We start from the raw sequence: 18,070 nt of genomic DNA, 5'->3' as shown, positions 1-18,070 counted from the left end.
TGGGAGACATCAAGGGGCTGCCTTGGGCTTGGGGAAACCTTGCAGAGCCCCAGTGCTTGGGGGCTGGGCAAAGCTTTCTTGCTACTGAAAGGAAAACCTGGGCTGGAGGTGAGAGGTGGGGGGAGGTGACAATACCTCATAAATCAAGTAGGGGCAAGCTTTGTCAAGTAGCTCACTGGAAAGGAAAGATAACAGTCTTATCCCAGTTCCTGGAGGACAGGGTCTGAGCGGGACTTGCCCGCAGTTGTATTTAGAGAAACTGTTGTACTGTCTGGCCTAGAGTTCACACTTAATTTTATATCCTTTAAATTTGTTCGAATAACCCTGTGATATAGGCACTGTTGTTATTTCCATATTGCAGATGAGGAAATGAAGGCACAGCCTTGGACGGAGTAGGCTGTGAGGCCAGGTTATCTAGCTCTCACTGGGAACTATGAACAGTCACTGTTCCTCTGTGGGCTGGTGGAAGAGCTGGGGGTCACCTTGAAGGTGGCTGGGAGAGGTAGCCATTCCAGCGTTTGCTTCCTCATGGCTTCTGCTGGAGGGCAGGAGACATGGAGACTGGAGGAATCCCCAGCAAGGAGGGGTCCAGTGGCAGTTCCTGTTCATGCACTCCTAGGATTCCTGAGCTGCCAGCAATCTCGGTCTGGGCAAGGCTGGATGTTCACTGACCTGGGTGCACACACCTAGCTTAGTCACTATGCACCTAGCCACCTCCTCCAGTGGAAAGTACACTTAGAGACAATGCTGTTGCCGGGAAGCTTCTGCCTTGTGTTCAAATGAATGCAAGGCTTTGTTGTTCTAAAACAGACAATGGAGAAAAGGTGATCGCTCACTTGAAGGTGACTGCTGGCTCTAAAGAAGGAAATGAACTAATTGGGTGAACCTTTTATTGTTAAAAACTGGTTTGACCAATTTCCTGCACATTTGATCTTCGTTATGGGGATGGCCATCTTTGGCATGAACAGTTCCCCTTTTCTTCCTCTAGCCCACCTTCCCTTTCCCTAACCAATCTTGCTGAAATTGAATTTGGATTGATTAGCTTCAATTCAATAATAGAGACTAAACAGAAGGCACTGAACCTCAAATACTGAGCTGTTTGGCCTCATGGAGAGAAAGTGAATTTCTTCATGTCACAATATTATTCTCTACTCTAGCCACTGGGAGAAATATAAGGTTGCCCCTCCCCATACTGGAAGCCTACTTACTCATCACACAGCCCCACAGGCTGGGGCTTAAGGTGCACTGCCTCTTTCTGTGGGCACAGTGGTCTCTGGCTGCACGGCTCTTGTTTAATTTGATCTCAGTGCAGTGCATCCATCACTGCTGGGTGGTTGCAAGCAAGGCAGAGGCAGCCATGCTTGGACAGGCTGGTTTCCAAAGCCAGGCTGACTATGCGGTCACTGCAGTAATTGCTTTAAGATGACATGGAGCTCAGACCCTTGCTGAGCAATGCAGTCTGTCCCATTGTGCCTTTAGGCCCCCAGGGTCAAGGAGCAGCTGGATGCAGCATACATAAAATATTGCTTGCTATTAATATTTTTCTGGTGACAAAGAGCACTGCACCAGGGAGGTAGCAAAACCGCATGTCTCAGCCTCACCTTCTCGGCTACAGAAAGGTTTGAGTGTTCAAAAATAAACTGTGGTGGCGCATGCCTTTAATCCCAGCACTCTGGAGGCAGGGGTAAGAGGATCAACGTGAGTTCGAGGCCACACTGAGACTACATAGTGAATTCCAGGTCAGCTTGAGCTCTTAGAATGAGACCCTACCTCAGAAAAAAAACAAAAAACAAAACAAGCTAAAAAATTCTTTCTTCTCCTGGCCCTCTTTCCTGAAGGTGTGTATTCCCATCTCTCTGTACTGCATCTGTGCCTCACTGTTCTGTCAGTCTCTCTCTCTCTCTCTCTCTCTCTCTCTCTCTCTCTCTCTCTCTCTCTTCCTACACATGCAGCCCTTTCTCTTTCTGTCCTGGAGTAAGGTATGTGCTCTGTATTTCTGTATCTATCCCTCTGTCTCTTCATTTCAACCTCTCGCTGCCTGTCTCTCTCTCAGCATGCACCCCTCTTCTATCCCGGTCATTTCATTCTTTCTCCTTCCCTTTTTGGGCTTCAAGATGCTATAATAAATAAACTCCCTATTCCCAGGGGGGGGGGCAAAAGGAGTGCTGGGCACGGTGGCACACACCTTTAATCCCAGCACTCACAGGAGGCGGAGGTAAGAGGATCACTGTGAGTTTGAGGCCAGTCTGAGACTGGAGAGTGAGTTCCAGGTCAGCCTCAGCTAGAATAAGACAATACCTCAAGAAATCAAAAGCCAACCAACCAACCAAACAACAACAAAAAGGGGCTGGTGAGATGACTCGGCAGTTAAAGGTGCCTGTCTGCAAAGCCTGATGGCCTGGGTTTGATTCTCCAGTACTCATGTAAAGCCAGATGCATGAATAGCTCATGCATCTGGAGTTTGCAATAGCAAGAGGCCATGACGCCCCTATTCTCTCTCTCCTTAAAAATAAATAAATAAAATATTAAAACAAAAAACAATCAACTTCCATAGGCCTATCAGAGAAAAGTGTCCTGGATCAAGGAAGGAGAAGCAATGCCAGAAGCCGAGCTGGTGACTGCTCAGTGTTCAGCTGCTGACTGAAACACAGGCCACACCTCAACGTCTGGAGTGGGGCTGCCCTTCCCTAAGGCAGTGAGGCAGCTGAAAGACACCAAGACCTGGCTCACTCCCGTCTAAAGAAGCACAAGACAGAGTGAGGGGTAGATGTGAAGTGAGGAGGGCCGCAGGTGGTGGTCCGGAGAGCTACATTTCGGGAACATTCCGCTTTCTCAAAGCCATTTATAAGCATGTATCTGTGGTGACTAAGGCTAGAGGCCAGGTTAGAACTGCTGACCTCTGCTTTGAAAGGAAATCTAAAGCCAGCGTTATTACACGCTGTGTTTTGGAGAGAAAATGTCTTCAAATGCCTGAAACTACAGCAGCAAGGGCAGTGACAGTTTGGGGTTCACATTCAGGGCTGGGGGTGGGAGGGATGGATTTTTGTATACCTTTCTTTGGCTCGCAGCCACATCTTCTTTTTAAAATTTTTATTAGCATTGTCCATGATTATAAAAAAATATCCCATGGTCATTCCCCCTTCCCCCCCCGCCCACACTTACCCCTTTGATACATCTTTTGTTCACTGTTTTCTAGATATCCATAGGAAAAGAAAAGGATGGGAGTCCCAGTGCCAAATATTACATCCAGGACCAGCTTCAAGGGCATGGAGAGAGACTTCCTTCATGTTTAAGGTGTGTGTGTGTTGGGAGTCTGGCCCTCGCATTTTTCACTTTCCTCTCCTGCCTTTACCTACTTGATGTGACCGGGCATTCTCCGACCACTCCTCTGGACTGTGAGCCCCTCAGAAGACAGAGTTTTCAAGACTGATGCTCTTCAGTGTCTTGTGCCCTTTGCCTGCTTTCTGGTCTAGTTTCCCATGAAAACTTGCTTTAATTACATGATGGGCTGGCCTCCTGGTCAGGCAGAGACCTGTTGCAAACTCTCTGTATGCCCTCTCCCTCCACACCCCAAGCGCAGGGGCCGATGAACAACACTTGGTATTTATGGTCCCCCGGCAAAGACCGCCTTGAGAACACCAGGTGCAACAACCTGGAAACCTATCCCAGGAATCACCAGTTTCCATAACCTCTAGTTGCAGGTCCAAGCCACTGAACTAATGAGAAGCGGGGTGCCTGCCCTCCTTAGCTACAGAGGGCCGTGGAACACCACCTAGCAGATTCCTAACTGTCCCTGGACTTTCCCACATGCACAAACACACACAGTGTAGTGTAAACACAGACATTTTCTGCTTTTCTTTTGTTTCTTTTGAGGCAGCATCTCACTCTGTAGTCTCAGGCTGGCCTTGAACTCACAATGATCCTCCTGCTCTGCTTCTCAACTGCTGGGATTAAAGGTGTGCACCACCACACCCAGTGCTTTCTGCCTTTTGGCACCCACGGCTGTAACAGAAATTCTGAACTACTTTTTAAGTTTCAACTTCTCTACATTTTCTCTCAGGGTCATGAGAACTATGGTTCCAGATGTTACCTGACCTTGTTTCTGAAGATCTGTGGGTGACTGATAGCTTTTGGGGAGAGAGTGTGGGGGTAGGCAAAAATTACAGGCTAGAGAGATGACTTAATGGTTAAGGGCTTGCCTGTGAAGCCTAAGGACCCCAGTTCGAGGCTCGATTCCCCAAGACCCACGTTAGCCAGATGCACAAGGGGGTGCACGGGTCTGGGGTTCATTTGCAGCAGCTGGAGGCCCTGGCACGCCCATTCTCTCTCTCTGCTTCTTTTCCTCTCTCAAATAAATAAATAAATACAATTAAAAAAATCAGAATTTAGGGAATTTTAATAATTATTATGCAATATTCATGCCTGAAAGTGAACCCTAAACAACTGGATCTTTATAGATGTTTTTCTAGTGAAGTCTATCATTTTTAGGGCTATTTTAAGCCTTAATTAGCAGTCACAAACTCCCTGCACTTCAACCACAAAATACTGGGAAGAAATTCTACCTGATTTTTATGCAGTATACATGAAAACCAAGAAATAGTGGCGTGGACAAGAGCACAGGTCAGAGGCATTACCTGAGGGAGGGCCATGGTCAGTCAGTGCCTCTCAGTGAAAAATGCTTCCACAGAAAAACTCAACGACCTTTCCTCATCCCCACAGGTTACCATTAAAGGACAATAGATAGCGGATTCCCTTCTTAATTAACATTTTTATTAAATAACCCATTTCAAATAATGGTTAAATTCTCTAAATTTATATCATTCTATTAACCATAATCTAATCTCATTAACCTTGAAATCCCAGTCTTAACTACCCAATTCTATACACTATGGTACTATCTACTCAACTAATTAAGTGACCTTCAAACTATTTCTCCTCCATAGAAAAACAGTATTTTTTTTCTTACTTCTAGTTCTTTGCTAGGTTGGTCTTGATAGCACTTTCTATTTTATTTTATTTATTTGAGAGAGAGAGAAAGAAGGGGGGGGGGAGAAAGAGAAAGAATGGGCATGGTAGGGCCTCCAGCCACTGCAAACAAACTCCAGATGCAGGTGCCACCTTGTGCACCTGTCTTAAGTGGGTCCTGGGGAATCTAACCTGGGTCCTTTGGCTTTGCAGGCAAGTGCCTTAACTGTGAAGCCATCTCTCCAGCCCCTGATTTCACTTTTTGTGAACTGGCTGCTGCAAGCCTATGGTTGGAGAAACACCAAAAATCAAACTACATAATTTCAATTTATTAAAACTGGCTTGTTGCCTCTATTTTGGCCTAAAAATTCTGTAAAGGGGACCAGGGAAGCCTCTCACTGGTAGAGCTTGCAAGGCCCTGGCTATCTCCAGCAGAGAGGAAGGCAGGGAGGGAGCCGACACCATAGGGGGCGCTGTGTGTTCCCGGTGGTCACACAGGAGCAGAGCTTTACTACAGGGGCCCCAGGGGGAGGGGTTACAAACGCCAGGAGCTCCCTCTCCAGGCTCCTCTGAAACAGTGCCTTTGACTTTAATGCCACTACACTCAACACTGACTCTAGATCACTCTGGTTCTCCATTTTGACATCCCTAAGGCTAGCCAAAGAAACAAGAGCCTCACTGTTTATTCCAGCTTTGCTTCCTCACACTTTTGCCAGTCTGGCCAAGTGCAAAGATGACTTGCTGTAAGCCTGCTTTTGGATGAGTACGCACACAAAATCTTCTCCTTTCCTTTAGCTACTAGCCCCCACATCTGGACGCCCTTCGCTTCCTACATTCGTGTTCTGAGCCATTTAGAAAGGCAGTGTCCCACTGAAGTGGTCCACAGAAACACAGGAAGGCTAGTGGGCTGTGGCTCAGTGGCAGGGGCCTGACTGGCATGGACCAGGCTCTGGGTTCCATCTGCAGCACAGCAAAACAACAAAGAGAGCTGCCATCTTCTCCTGACCTGCAAACTCACTAAAATGATCTGAAGTTTCATGAAAACATTCAGTGCACAATGGAGGGCATGCGCTGGGGCAACTTGACTTTTGTTAAAAAGTGGGGCTGCAGAGATGGCTTAGCGGTTAAGGCACATGCCTATGGAGCCTAAGGACTAGGTTCGATTCTCCAGGTCCCACATAAACCAGACGCACATGGTGGTGCATGCGTCTGGAGTTCATTTGCAGTGGCTAGAAGCCCTCACATATCCATTCTCATACTCTGTCTCTAATAAGTAAATAAAAATAAAATCTTTTAAAAAAGTAACTTGTAACTAGCTGGGCATGGTGGCGCACACCTTTAATCCCAGCACTGTGAGCTCCAGGCCACCCTGAGATTACATAGTGAATTGAAGGTCAGCCTGGGATAGCGTGAGACCCTACCTGGAAAAATCAAAAACAACAACAACAAAAAGTGACTTTTAACTAGATAAAATCAAATAAAATGATCAATTTACCTACTAAAAATCAAAACAACCTGGGGGCTGGAGAGATGGCTCAGCAGTTAACTTGCTTACCTGCAAAGGCAAAGAGCTCAGGTTTGATTCCTCAGGACCAACAAGCCAGATGCACAAGGTGGTGCATGTGTTTGGAGTTTGCTTGCAGCAGCTGGAGGCCCTGGCATGCCTATTCTTTCTATGTGCCTCTTTCTCTCTCAAATAAGTAAATAAAAATATAATATTTAAAGAAACAACAACCTGTGTTGTAGTATACCTGTTGGGAAAGCTTTTAAATTAACCTGAAAAAAATTCAGTTCTATCAAAAGCTTGATACATAAGTTTATATATAATAATTGCCCACATGGTTGTAGTTTTACAAGGGAGAATTTAGAAGGATGGTAGTCCTTTTGTGGAATAGGGATTGAAGAAAAAAATAAATTTTTTTGTTTTGTTTTGTTTTTGGGTTTTCAAGGTAGGGTCTTGCTCTAGCCCAGGATGACTGGAATTCACTATGTAGTCTCACAGTGGCTTTGAACTCGGGTGATCTTCCTATCTCTGCCTCCCGAGTGCTAGGATTAAAGGTGCGTGCCGCCAAGCCCAGAGGATTTTGTGTGTGTTACATGGTTTCGTGTAGCCCAGGCTGACCTCAAACTTGCTCTGTAGCCAAGCCTGGCTTTAAACTGAACTCCTGATCCTCCTGACTCTATCTCCTAACTGCTGAAATTACAGACATGTGTCACTATGCCTACCTTTATAGACTTTTAATATACTAACAATAAGACCCCCCCCACACACACCCTCCCAAGTACTGGGACTACAGGTGAGTATCAACAAGCCCTGTTTAGAATATATTCCTGGGCAAAGCTGGGTGTGGTGGTACACGCCTTTAATCCCAGCACTTGGGAGACTGAAGCAAGGGGATTGCTGTGAGTTTGAGGCCACCCTGAGACTACATAGTGAATTCCAGGTCAGCCTGGGCTAGAGCGAGACCCTTTACCTCAAAAAACCAACAATAAACAAATCAAAAATAGAATATATAGAATATATTCCTTTTATAACCAGAGTCTACAAAGAAAGAAAGCTACTGGCAGAGGGGAACGTATTTTCTTTAGTGGTGTAGCCACTGGCAGGCTGCCCCATTGCCCATACTCCAGTAAGTAACCCACACTCATGTGAGCAACCTAAATTCAACTCAGTGGGTCAGGAAAAAAAGACATGAACATAGCAAGGGGGTTAGTAGGGAAGAAGAAGGGGTTCAGTGGGGAAGGGACAAGAGAGGGTAATGAGGGGTTAATATGACCAACATACATTATAGCCATTATAAAAATTGTCAAAAAATAAAAATGTATTTTAAAATCAAAGGAGAAAGATGAGAGAGGAGGCAGGAGGAGGAGGGGTTCAAGGCAAGCTTCTGCTACATAGAGCACTGGAGGCTAACCTGGGCTACATGAGACCAAATACCCCCAAACCTAGACCTCCCAGAGACTCTAGAATCCATTCTGGGGGTATAGCTGTGGTAATCTCTAGGTACTAAGGAACCCCAACACACATGCAAGAAGAATTTCTGGGGTGCAGGCATGAAAGTCTGAAGAGGGGACTCTTGACTCATTCTGACTGGGCACTAGGATCTAGAGGCCGGGCTCTGAAACAAGTTACAGCTATTTTTGTAACAAAAGAAAAAAAAAGCAGCAAGCATGTCAGGACAGAGATAATTCTAGGAAGTGATTATGTGCTTGGGATAAAAGCAGTCAGGCCATTTTAAGAGAAATCAGTGTCAAATGTCCGAGGCATGAGGGAAGAACATGAGAAGGAAATGGACAGAGGCTGCAAGGACTGAGCTCACGTCTGCAGCTCACCATGCCGAGAGAGCAGAGCAAAACGGCTGTGCCATTACTACATGCCACTTGGCAGTGGGGGAAGACAGGCTCTCTTTAGAGGTGCAGAAGCCCCCTGAACACCCTCGAGCAGTAAGCATCAGTTCTCACAGCAGCACCGAGACATGTCCTGGCAGGTACACCAGATGCTTAAAATGAGGCTGTGGAGGGTTCTGGGGCCCTGGAATAGGAAGCATCTTAGCAGGCTGACTTCAGTGTCACTGATTTGAGGGTGCCTGGTAGGAAGCACCCGAGATGAAAGTGTCATTCTGCAGGATACAGCCTCCTGGGTAACTAGGTTGTACTGTCCTAAATTAATATTCAACGAGGGGAAGCTTTACTCCTGGTGTACAGCTCCTTAGCACCAGGCACTGTGTCCACAGAAACCTCTTGGTGGAAAACCAGCCTGCCGTAGCAAGAAACAGACATGGACCCTGAGGGCAGGGGAGACACTGCTGATGGCCATCACTTTGGGAGTACTGTTATTTTTTGTTGTTGTTGTTTATTTATTTATTTACTTATTTTTGTATTTGTTTTTTAAGCAAGGTCTCACTTATCCAGGCTGGCCTGAAACTCATGGTAATCCTCCTACCTCACCTTCATGAGTGCTGGAATTAAAGGTACCCACCATGCCCAACTCTGAAAAAAAAAAGTTTTTTTTTTTTTTTTGAGAGTGCAGGTTTTTAACCAATATTAGACACATTGCAGAATGGCCAACCAGTCATCAAAGAATTCCAGTGGCAAACAATCTTCAGAGTGTTCTTGTGAAAGCTCTTACCAACGGGAAGGCGTACAGCAGAAGCAAGGCAGTTCCTGGCTTGGAACACTCATGGTAACTGCCTGGCTGCTAAGCAGAAAAGAACCAGCCTCCTTTGAGCCCTTCAATTCCCAGACGGTTCATCTGCCAATCACAGCTATTTGTTTCATATCGTTTTCTATTTAGATCAACCCCAGTGGTGAGGCAGACCTCACTGGTGGGCTGCCATGTTGCTAGGGAACCATGCCTTGAGGCAGTCTCACCTGAACACCCTCTCCTGTGAGAGCTGAGCAGGACTGGATCTGCCAGACTCGGTCACGGATGGTGTGTAGGTTCAATCCTTCTGCAATCTCCGAGGCCGGGGCCGCTGTGAGCAGATCTTGCTTGTTAGCAAAGATGAGGACTGGCACGCAACTGAGCTTTTCTTCCTCCAGTAGTTCGGTCAGTTCCTGGATTGTTTGGGGAGGGAAGCAGGAAAGCTATGATATTTAAACGTGCACTTCTAGTGATAAAAACACTTGTCTGCCAGCAAGATTCCTGAGCCCAACCTGGGGAGGCTGATTTCAGAAAATGCAAGGCAGCCATCAGGAATCACACCTTTAAGAAGTTCCCCAGGTGTTTCTCCTACAGGTGATTCGTAGACCAGACTCTGAGAAGCGCCTTGGAAAACATTGTTCAAGAAGAATATAAACACTGGGTAGAGATAGGAAATATATCTGAGGTTACTATAAGCAGATATCTTTTTTTGTTGTTTTTTGTTTTGGTGCTAGGGATTAAGCCCAGGGCTTTGCCCATGCTAAGCAGGTTCTCTACCACTGAGATATACTCAAAACTCCACAAATAACTTGTGTGTGTGTGTGTGTGTGTGTGTGTGTGTGTGTGATACATGTATGTGCATATGGGTATGAGAAGTCTGAGGTTGACCCTGGGTGTCTTCCTCGATAGCTCTCCACTTTACTTACTGACACAGGGTCTTGTGGTTGAACACAGAGCTCAGTGCCCAGGCTGAGGATCTCCTGTGTCTGCCTCCCAAGCGCTGGGATTTCAGATAGGCTGCCATGCTCACCCAGCATTTATGTGGGTGCTGAGGATCTGAACTCTAATCTGCATGCTTACACAGCAAGCATTTTATCCACTGAGCTATCTCTCCAGACCTCCACAAATAACTTAAATATATATATATATCTTTTGGTTTTCCTGAGGCAGGGTCTTGCTCTAGCCCAGGCTGACCTGGACTTCACTATGGAGTCTCAGGGTGGTCTCAAATTCATTGTAATCCTTCTACTTCTGCCTCCTCAGAGCTGGGATTAAAGATGTGTGCCACCACGTCTGGCCTTAAAAATACTTTTTATTTTATATTATTTATTAGAGAGAGAGAATGGGCATAGCCACTAGCCACTGCAAACAAACTCCAGATGCATGCGCTACCATGTACATCTGGCTTATGTGGGTCCTGGGGAATTGAACCTGGGTCCTTAGCTTCTCAGGCAAGTGCCTTAACCACTAAGCTATTTCTCCAGCTTGCCCACAAATAACTTAATGATCATATTGTGTGTATATGCATATGAAAACTAAAAATGAATAGCAGGGTGTGATGGCACATGCCTTTAATCCCAGCACTCAGGAGGCAGAGGTAGGAGGATCGCCGTGAGTTTGAGGCCACCCTGAGACTCCATAGTGAATTCCAGGTCAGCCTGGGCTAGAGTGAGACCCTGCTTCGAAAAAAAAAAAAAAAAAAAAAAAAAAAAAAAAAAAAAAAGATAAAATAAAAGAAAACTGAAAATGGGACTGGAAAGATGGCTTAGCTGTTAAGGTGCTTGCCTGTGGAGCCTAACGACTCAGATTCGATTCCCCAGTACCCACATAAGCCAGATGCACAAGGCTGCACATATGTCTAGAGTTTGTTTGCAGTGACTAGAGGCCCTGGTGCACCCATTTTCTCTTTCTCTCCCAAATAAATAAATAAAGTTAAAAAAATGAAAGAAATGACAATTCGAGATTGAAATTATTGGGTTGAAGGGATGGCTTAATGGTTAAGGCATTTGCTTACAAAGCTAAAGGACCCAGGTTCCAGATTCCCCAGGACCCACATTAGCCAGATGCACAAGGGGCACACATGTCTGGAATTTGTTTCCAGTGGCCTGAGACCCTGGAGTGCCCATTCTCTCTCTTTCTCTGTCAAATAAATAAATAAAAATAAAAAAGAGATTAAAGTTGTTCTACCAATCTCTATTTCCAAAAATGCATGTCACATGTATTAACTTTTATCAAATTCATATCATAAATGAACTTTATTGGTTCCTATAGCAAGGTCGCTGATTTCTAGGTTACAGGTTAAACACTAAACTGTGTGTTCTGTTGGCAATTGGAAGAAAGGGGGCCATATACTTACCTAAATGGCAGGACCCACCTCTGTCTCATTAAGCCCATATTTTAGCTACTTTAAACTCTTTGGCTTTCAAAAAGAACTGAATGGCTTAAGAGGCCGATAGGACCTCTACTTCCAAGTTCTAGTGTAGCACTGGCTCGCCTGGATAATGATCCCGAAACCGTCAGGACATGGAAGGGAGATGGGCTGTCTCCCAGGAGCTGTGAGACTGCTGAACTCCTTTCCGAGAAAAGGAACAAATAACCATGAGGGCTGCCTCCTGAGGACGGTCACCGTGGCAGTTTGGGACACAGGCCAACTTTCTATAGTGAGATCTGAGCACACTTCCTCACTCCACCTTTGCTGCTTCTGCCAGTGATTTCACTTAACCTTCAGTGGTCTATGCCCCATGCTCTCTATGTAAAATTGTATACACACATCATACCATGTAATCTTGCTGACATGTACCCTGCATTTGAAGCCATATTTGAGTTCAAGGTTTACCTGATCTCCTGGTTTAAAAATAAGAGCAGTTTCTCTGGGCGTGGTGGCACACACCTTTAATCCCAGCACTTGGGAGGCAGAGGTAGGAGGATCACCATGAGTTCGAGGTCACCCTGAGACTACATAATGGATTCTAGGTCAGCCTGGGATAGAGTGAAACCTACCTCAAACAAACAAACACAAGAACAGTTTAGTTTCGGCTTGTACCTTTCTTTTCATCCTTTTCAGTTTGTCAGACTTACTTTGGAATCAATGTATTAAGTATTGGAAAATGAAAATCAAAATGCTAAGTGCCTTGCTCCTGGGTTCATTCGTACATGGAGGAAAACAGAACTTCTGGGAATGGTGCTGAGTTCCACTTGCTTACATCGTAGATATTCAGTTTGATTATCACTAAAAGGATTTAGTCAAAAAACTGTGTAAAGAACTCTCAAAATGAAATAACTTTCATTTTGGACAGTTATTTCTGCCTGCTTGACAGAATGACCTTCTTCTTTATTATTTATTTATTTATTTACTTTTTTCCAGGTAGGGTCTCACTCTAGCCCAGGCTGACCTGGAAGTCACTCTGTAGTCTCAGGATGGCCTTGAACTCACAATGATCCTCCTACCTCTGCCTCCTGAGCGCTGGGATTAAAGGTGTGTGCCACCATGCCTGGCAATCCTCTTCTTTAAACTGTAAGGGTTAAACAAGTACCTCCTTCCTTCTCCCTCATTTACAAGGTGGATTAATGAATACCCAGTTACTTGAGAAATACTGCAACAGAAAAATTATTTACCTGGCCCGTCTCTTCAAACCTTTTTCTGTCTGCACTGTCGATTACATATATCTGTAAAGGAAAAAAAAAGATTACTTCAATAAACAGTGGTACAAAAGGAAGGAAAAACTTCTACCAAAGAACATCAACAGATGTGAAGTTAGCCCCAACATCCCGAAATGGACTGGCAATTTTCACCTCATCTATGGAAACAAAATGGATGAATTAAAGAGGCTCAGAAAAATACCTCCAGCAAGCTCCAAAGCCCAGGAAGCCAGGAAAACCAAGAAAGGAAAATAAAAAGAACTACATTTAATGGAGACTTGATACTTCATTAGTGAGGCTTCCTAGATCTATTCATTCCTCCCACACAGTTCCATGAGCTAGATTTCACTGCTTTCCCATTTACACCTGAAGAAACACAAGTCCAAAGATGTGAAGTCACTTGTGCAAGTTGCATGTGATATATGCACCTGACAGTGCACCTACGGCGACTCCTCACATGCTGCTGTGGCTTCCTTCCTCCCACGTCCTCACCGCGGGGTAGATGGGCGAGAATAACTGGGATGGAGTTTGGAGACATCTGCAATCCTATCCCTTTTCTTTTTTCTTTCCTTTTCTTTCTCTCTCTCCCTCCCTCCCTCCCTCCCTTCCTTTCTTTCTTTCTCTTTCTTTTCGAGGTAGGGTCTCACTCTAGCCCAGGCTGACCTGGAATTCACTCTGTATTCTCAGGGTGGCCTTGAACTCGCAGTCATGCTCCTACCTCTGCCTCCCAAGTGCTGGGATTAAAGGCATGCGCCACCATGCCTGGCTGCAATCCTATATTCTTGTGTTGTGTGACTCGGTCCTTCAAGAAAAACAATTGCCACCTTTATCAGACGCAGCTGTGACTGTGTATGAGAGACTCTCTTGGGCCCGTTGGCATTGCTCCATAGGAGAGAGGCAGAAAAGGGTGGTCAGAGCCTCACATGACACCTCAGGCAGCCCCTGGGCCAGCTGTATGTAGTGATGTGTGAATTCTTTTTTTTTTAAATTTTTTATTTATTTATTTGAGAGCGACAGACACAGAGAGAAAGACAGATAGAGGGAGAGAGAGAGAATGGGCACGCCAGGGCCTCCAGCCTCTGCAAACGAACTCCAGATGCGTGCGCCCCCTTGTGCATCTGGCTAACGTGGGACCTGGGGAACCGAGCCTCGAACCGGGGTCCTTAGGCTTCACAGGCAAGCGCTTAACCGCTAAGCCATCTCTCCAGCCCAATGTGTGAATTCTTATGGCCTTCATGGGAGATAAAGGGACAAGGAACTCCGTCTAAGCAGCTATGGGATGAGACTTTTTGGTGCTGTGCTTGCTTTGGGGTCTTCTTGCTCTTGAAAGTAATCCTTCACCCATACTCTGTAAGGAAGCCCAATAAACTCATCAGTTTGCTCAGATGAACTCTGATGGAATTGGACTTTAGTTTGGAGAGGGTGTCATGCCTTGGGGAGCAAGCACTCATTAGCATCGCCACAGAACAGAGTTCATGTGGCATCCTAGGACCTAATTGCATCCCTCCATAAGGAGCATTTACAGCAGTAATTCTATGCTGACTTCAGTTGTCTCTCTCATTTCTACTGCTCCAAGCTGCTTGGATGTCAAGAATGAATACTGGGGGCTGGAGAGCTGGCTTAGCAGTTAAGGTTTTTGCCTGCAAAGCCTAGTGACCCAGGTTTGATTCCCCAGTACCCATGTAAGCCAGATGCACATGGTGGCACATGTGACTGGAGTTCATTTGTAGTGGCTAGAGCCCTGGTATACCCATTCTCTTGCTTAAAAAAAAAATAATTAAAAAAATATATTTCTGTTTTTTTCTCCCTCAAATAAAATAGTTTTTAAAAAACAACAGGGCTGGGGAGATGGCTTAGCAGTTAAGGCGCTTGGCTGCGAAGGCAAATGTTAGATTCCTCAATATCCACATAAGCCAGATGCACAAGGTGGTGCATGTGTCTAGAGTTGGTTTGCAGGGGCTACGGTCCTGGCATGCCCATTCTATCTGCCACTTCCTCTCAAATAAATAACTAAAATATTAAATCGAAATCTGACAGTCGGGTGAGGAAGATGAGGAGTGATGATTCTAACAGCAGAGACAAGCACATCAGTAAACAGCAGTGAGTCCAGAGAACTTTCATTTACTCGTAAGTATCTGCTCTTTTTTTCTTTTTGTTTTGATATGAAATTTCACACTTAACATTTCTACTGCCAGATTGAAAAGGAGGGATCTCCCCACACTATATACAAGATTTTGCTATTTAACATTTTCCTAAAGTAAATTTTATGTAATTTCAACATCACTATGCAATAATTCTAGGATTAAGTCTATAAGACAACTACCTTGCTTTTTTTTTCTTTTAAGAATAACGTTTAAGCTGGGCGTGGTGGCGCATGCCTTTAATCCTAGCACTTGGGAGGCAGATGTAGGAGTATTACCATGAGTTCGAGAGGCCACTGTGAGACTACGTAGTGAATTCCAGGTCATTTTGAGCAGAGTGAAACCCTACCTTGAAAAACTAAAACAAACAAACAAATAAATAAATAAAGTTTAAGGCTGGAGAGATTGCGTAGTGGTTAAGGCACTTGCAAGCCTAAGGACCCAGTTCAATTCTCCAGTACCCACATGAGTTTGTTTGCAGTAGCTAGAAGCCCTAGCATGCCCATTTTCTCCCCCTCCCTCTCTCTCTCTCTCTCTCTCTCTAAAATAAAGAAAACTATTAAGAAAAAAAAATACTTATAAAAAATAATAAATTTTATGTAGTGAAATAAAAAAAAAAGAAAAAAATACATTAAAAAAAAAGAGCTGGTATTGCCCATCTGATGTTAGCCAGGAGGTGATGTCCACCCTCTGCTCATGCCCATCATTTTCCTCTCCCATCATGAAGCTTCCCTTTGACTCTATAAACTGAAATAAACCCTTTTCTCCCACAAAACAAACAAACAAACAAACAAGAGAGACAAAAACAAAGCCAGGCATGGTAGCACATGCCTTTAATCTCAGCACTAGGGAGGCAGAGGTAGGTGGATCGCCATGAGTTCGAGGCCATCTGGAGACTACATAGTGAATTCCAGGTCAGCATATGGGTGAGACCTTACCTTGAAAAACAAAACAAACAAATGAAAAGAATAAAGTTTATTTTAGAGTACGAAGGGGAAAGGAAGCAAGTTCCTCAGAGAGGAGGGGGCTTCCAGGGCTGGAGAGATAGCTTAGCAGTTAAGGCACCTGCCTGCAAAAGGACCTGAGTTTGAATCCCCAGTACCCATGTAAAGCCAGATGCACAAAGGTGACATATGTGTCTGGAGTTCGTTTGCAGTAGCTAGAGGCCCTGGTGCACCCATTCTCTCTCCCACCTCTCTGCCTTTCTCTTAAATAAGTGAATAAATATTTTTTAAAAATCATGGGCACAGGGGCTGGGGAGATGGCTTAGTGGATAAAGGCAGTTGTTTGCAAAGCCTGCCAGTTGGGCTTCAATTTCCTAGCCATTTATGTAAAGCCAGATGCAAAAAGTGGCACAAATATCTGGCATTCATTTGCAGTGTCGAAACACTTTGGTGTACACACACACACGCAAACACACGTGCACACACTCATGAAAAAACGTTCAAGCTTCTTAAAAATAAATGTTATTTATCTGTTAGGAGATAGATAGATACATAGACAGACAGACAGACAGACAGACAGAGGCAGCTCATGTACCAGGACCTCTAGCCACTGCAAACAGATTCCAGATGCCTGTATCACTTTGTGCATCTGGTTTTACGTGGGTACTGGGGAATTGAACCCATGTCTTTACACATTGCAGGCAAATGCTTTAACCACTGAACCATCTCTCCAGACCCCCAAAAGTTTTTCTTTTAAATCATGGGGGCTGGAGAGATGGCTTAGTGGTTAAGGTGTCTGCAAAGCCAAAGGACCCAGGTTTGATCCCCAGGACCCATGTAAGCAGATGCACAAGGTAGTGTATGCATCTGGAGTTCATGTGCAGTGGCTGGAGACCCTGGAATGCCCATTCTCTCTCTCTAAAATAAATAAAGTTAAATGTATTCAAAAAAATCAGCTGGGCATGGTGGTGCACACCTTTAATTCCAGCACTTGGGAGGCAGAGGTAGGAGGATCGCTGTGAGTTTGAGGCTAGGCTGAGATTACATAGTAAATTCCAGATCAGCCTGAGCTAGAGTGAAAACCCACCTCTAAAAATTAAAAAAAAAAAAAAAAAATCATGAGGCCCCAGGCATTGGTGGGACATGCCTTTAATCCCAGCACTTGGGGAGGCACAGACAGGAGGATTGCTGTGAGTTTGAGGCCACTCTGAGACTATATAGTGAATTCCAGGTCAGCTTGGGCTAGAGTGAAGCCCTACCTTGAAAAAGAAAAAGAAAAACAAAACAAATCATGGGACCTTAGGAACATGGCTCAGCAAACTGCTTACTTGCAAAGCTTGCTGCACCAGGTTCAATTCCCAAACCACCCATGTAAGGCAGATGAAAAACTGGCACAAGCATCTGGTATTCAGTTGCAGTGGCAAGAGTTTCTGGTATGCCCATTCACACCAACCCCTCCACAGAAAAAAAAAAAAGTTAAAATCATGGGCACAAACTAGCATGGCTCCTCTATGCAGTTGTTGGCTTCCCCCCCTTTTTGGTATTTTTGAGATAGGGTCTCCCTCTAGCTCAGGTTGTCCTGCCACTCTAGTTCCAGGTTGGCCTTGAACTCACAGAGATCCTCCTTCTTTTGCCTCCTGCATGCTGGGATTAAAGGTGTATGCCACCACACTGGGCTGTTGGCTTTCTTTCTGATGGCAGGTAAAGATTAGTGTTTGAATAAAAGCTCAGTCTCCCCCCCCCCCGCAATAAATAAATAAATAAATAAATGAATGAATAAATGAATAAATAAATAACAGGGCTGGAGGGATGGCTTAGCGGCTAAGGCATTTGCCTGCAAAGCCAAAGGACCCATGTTTGCCACATGTACAGGGCATCTGGAGTTCGTTTGCAGCGGCTGAAGGCCCTGCAGCACCCATTCTTTCTCTTTCTATCTGCCTCTTTCCCTCAAATAAATAAATTAAATTAAATAATTAATTTAAAAAATAAATAAAATAAAAAAGAACAGTGTTTATGGGCTGGAGATATGGCTTAGCAGTTAAGGCACTTGCCTGTGAAACCCAAGAACTCATGTTCGAATCTCCAGGTCCCACATAAGCCAGACACAGAGAGACGCAAGCACACAAGGTTGCACACGCGCACAAGGGGGCGTAAGCATCTGGAGTTCATATGCTGTGGCTGAAGACCCTGGCATGCCCATTCTCTCTCTCTGCCTCTTTCTCTCTCTCTTAAAAAAA

General features: G+C 44.9%; 1 protein-coding gene across 1 annotated transcript in view; it reads right to left on the bottom strand.

Annotated features, from left to right (window-relative positions):
* The window catches only part of Arl3 (ADP ribosylation factor like GTPase 3), a 60,370-nt gene that overhangs the window by 5,101 nt on the left and 37,199 nt on the right, over nucleotides 1–18,070 (bottom strand). Inside the window, exons 4-5 of the mRNA XM_004659393.3 lie at nucleotides 12,725–12,775; nucleotides 9,337–9,522 (exon numbers count right to left, since the gene is read on the bottom strand). Of these exons, the coding sequence (XP_004659450.1) occupies nucleotides 9,337–9,522; nucleotides 12,725–12,775 (237 nt within the window). The remainder of the gene's footprint in view (nucleotides 1–9,336; nucleotides 9,523–12,724; nucleotides 12,776–18,070) is intronic.

This window comes from Jaculus jaculus, chromosome 1, assembly GCF_020740685.1.
Source record: "Jaculus jaculus isolate mJacJac1 chromosome 1, mJacJac1.mat.Y.cur, whole genome shotgun sequence".
Lineage (NCBI taxonomy): Eukaryota > Metazoa > Chordata > Mammalia > Rodentia > Dipodidae > Jaculus > Jaculus jaculus.
The sequence above is the reverse complement of the archived record's forward strand: the minus strand, read 5'-3'. Positions and strand labels throughout refer to the sequence as shown.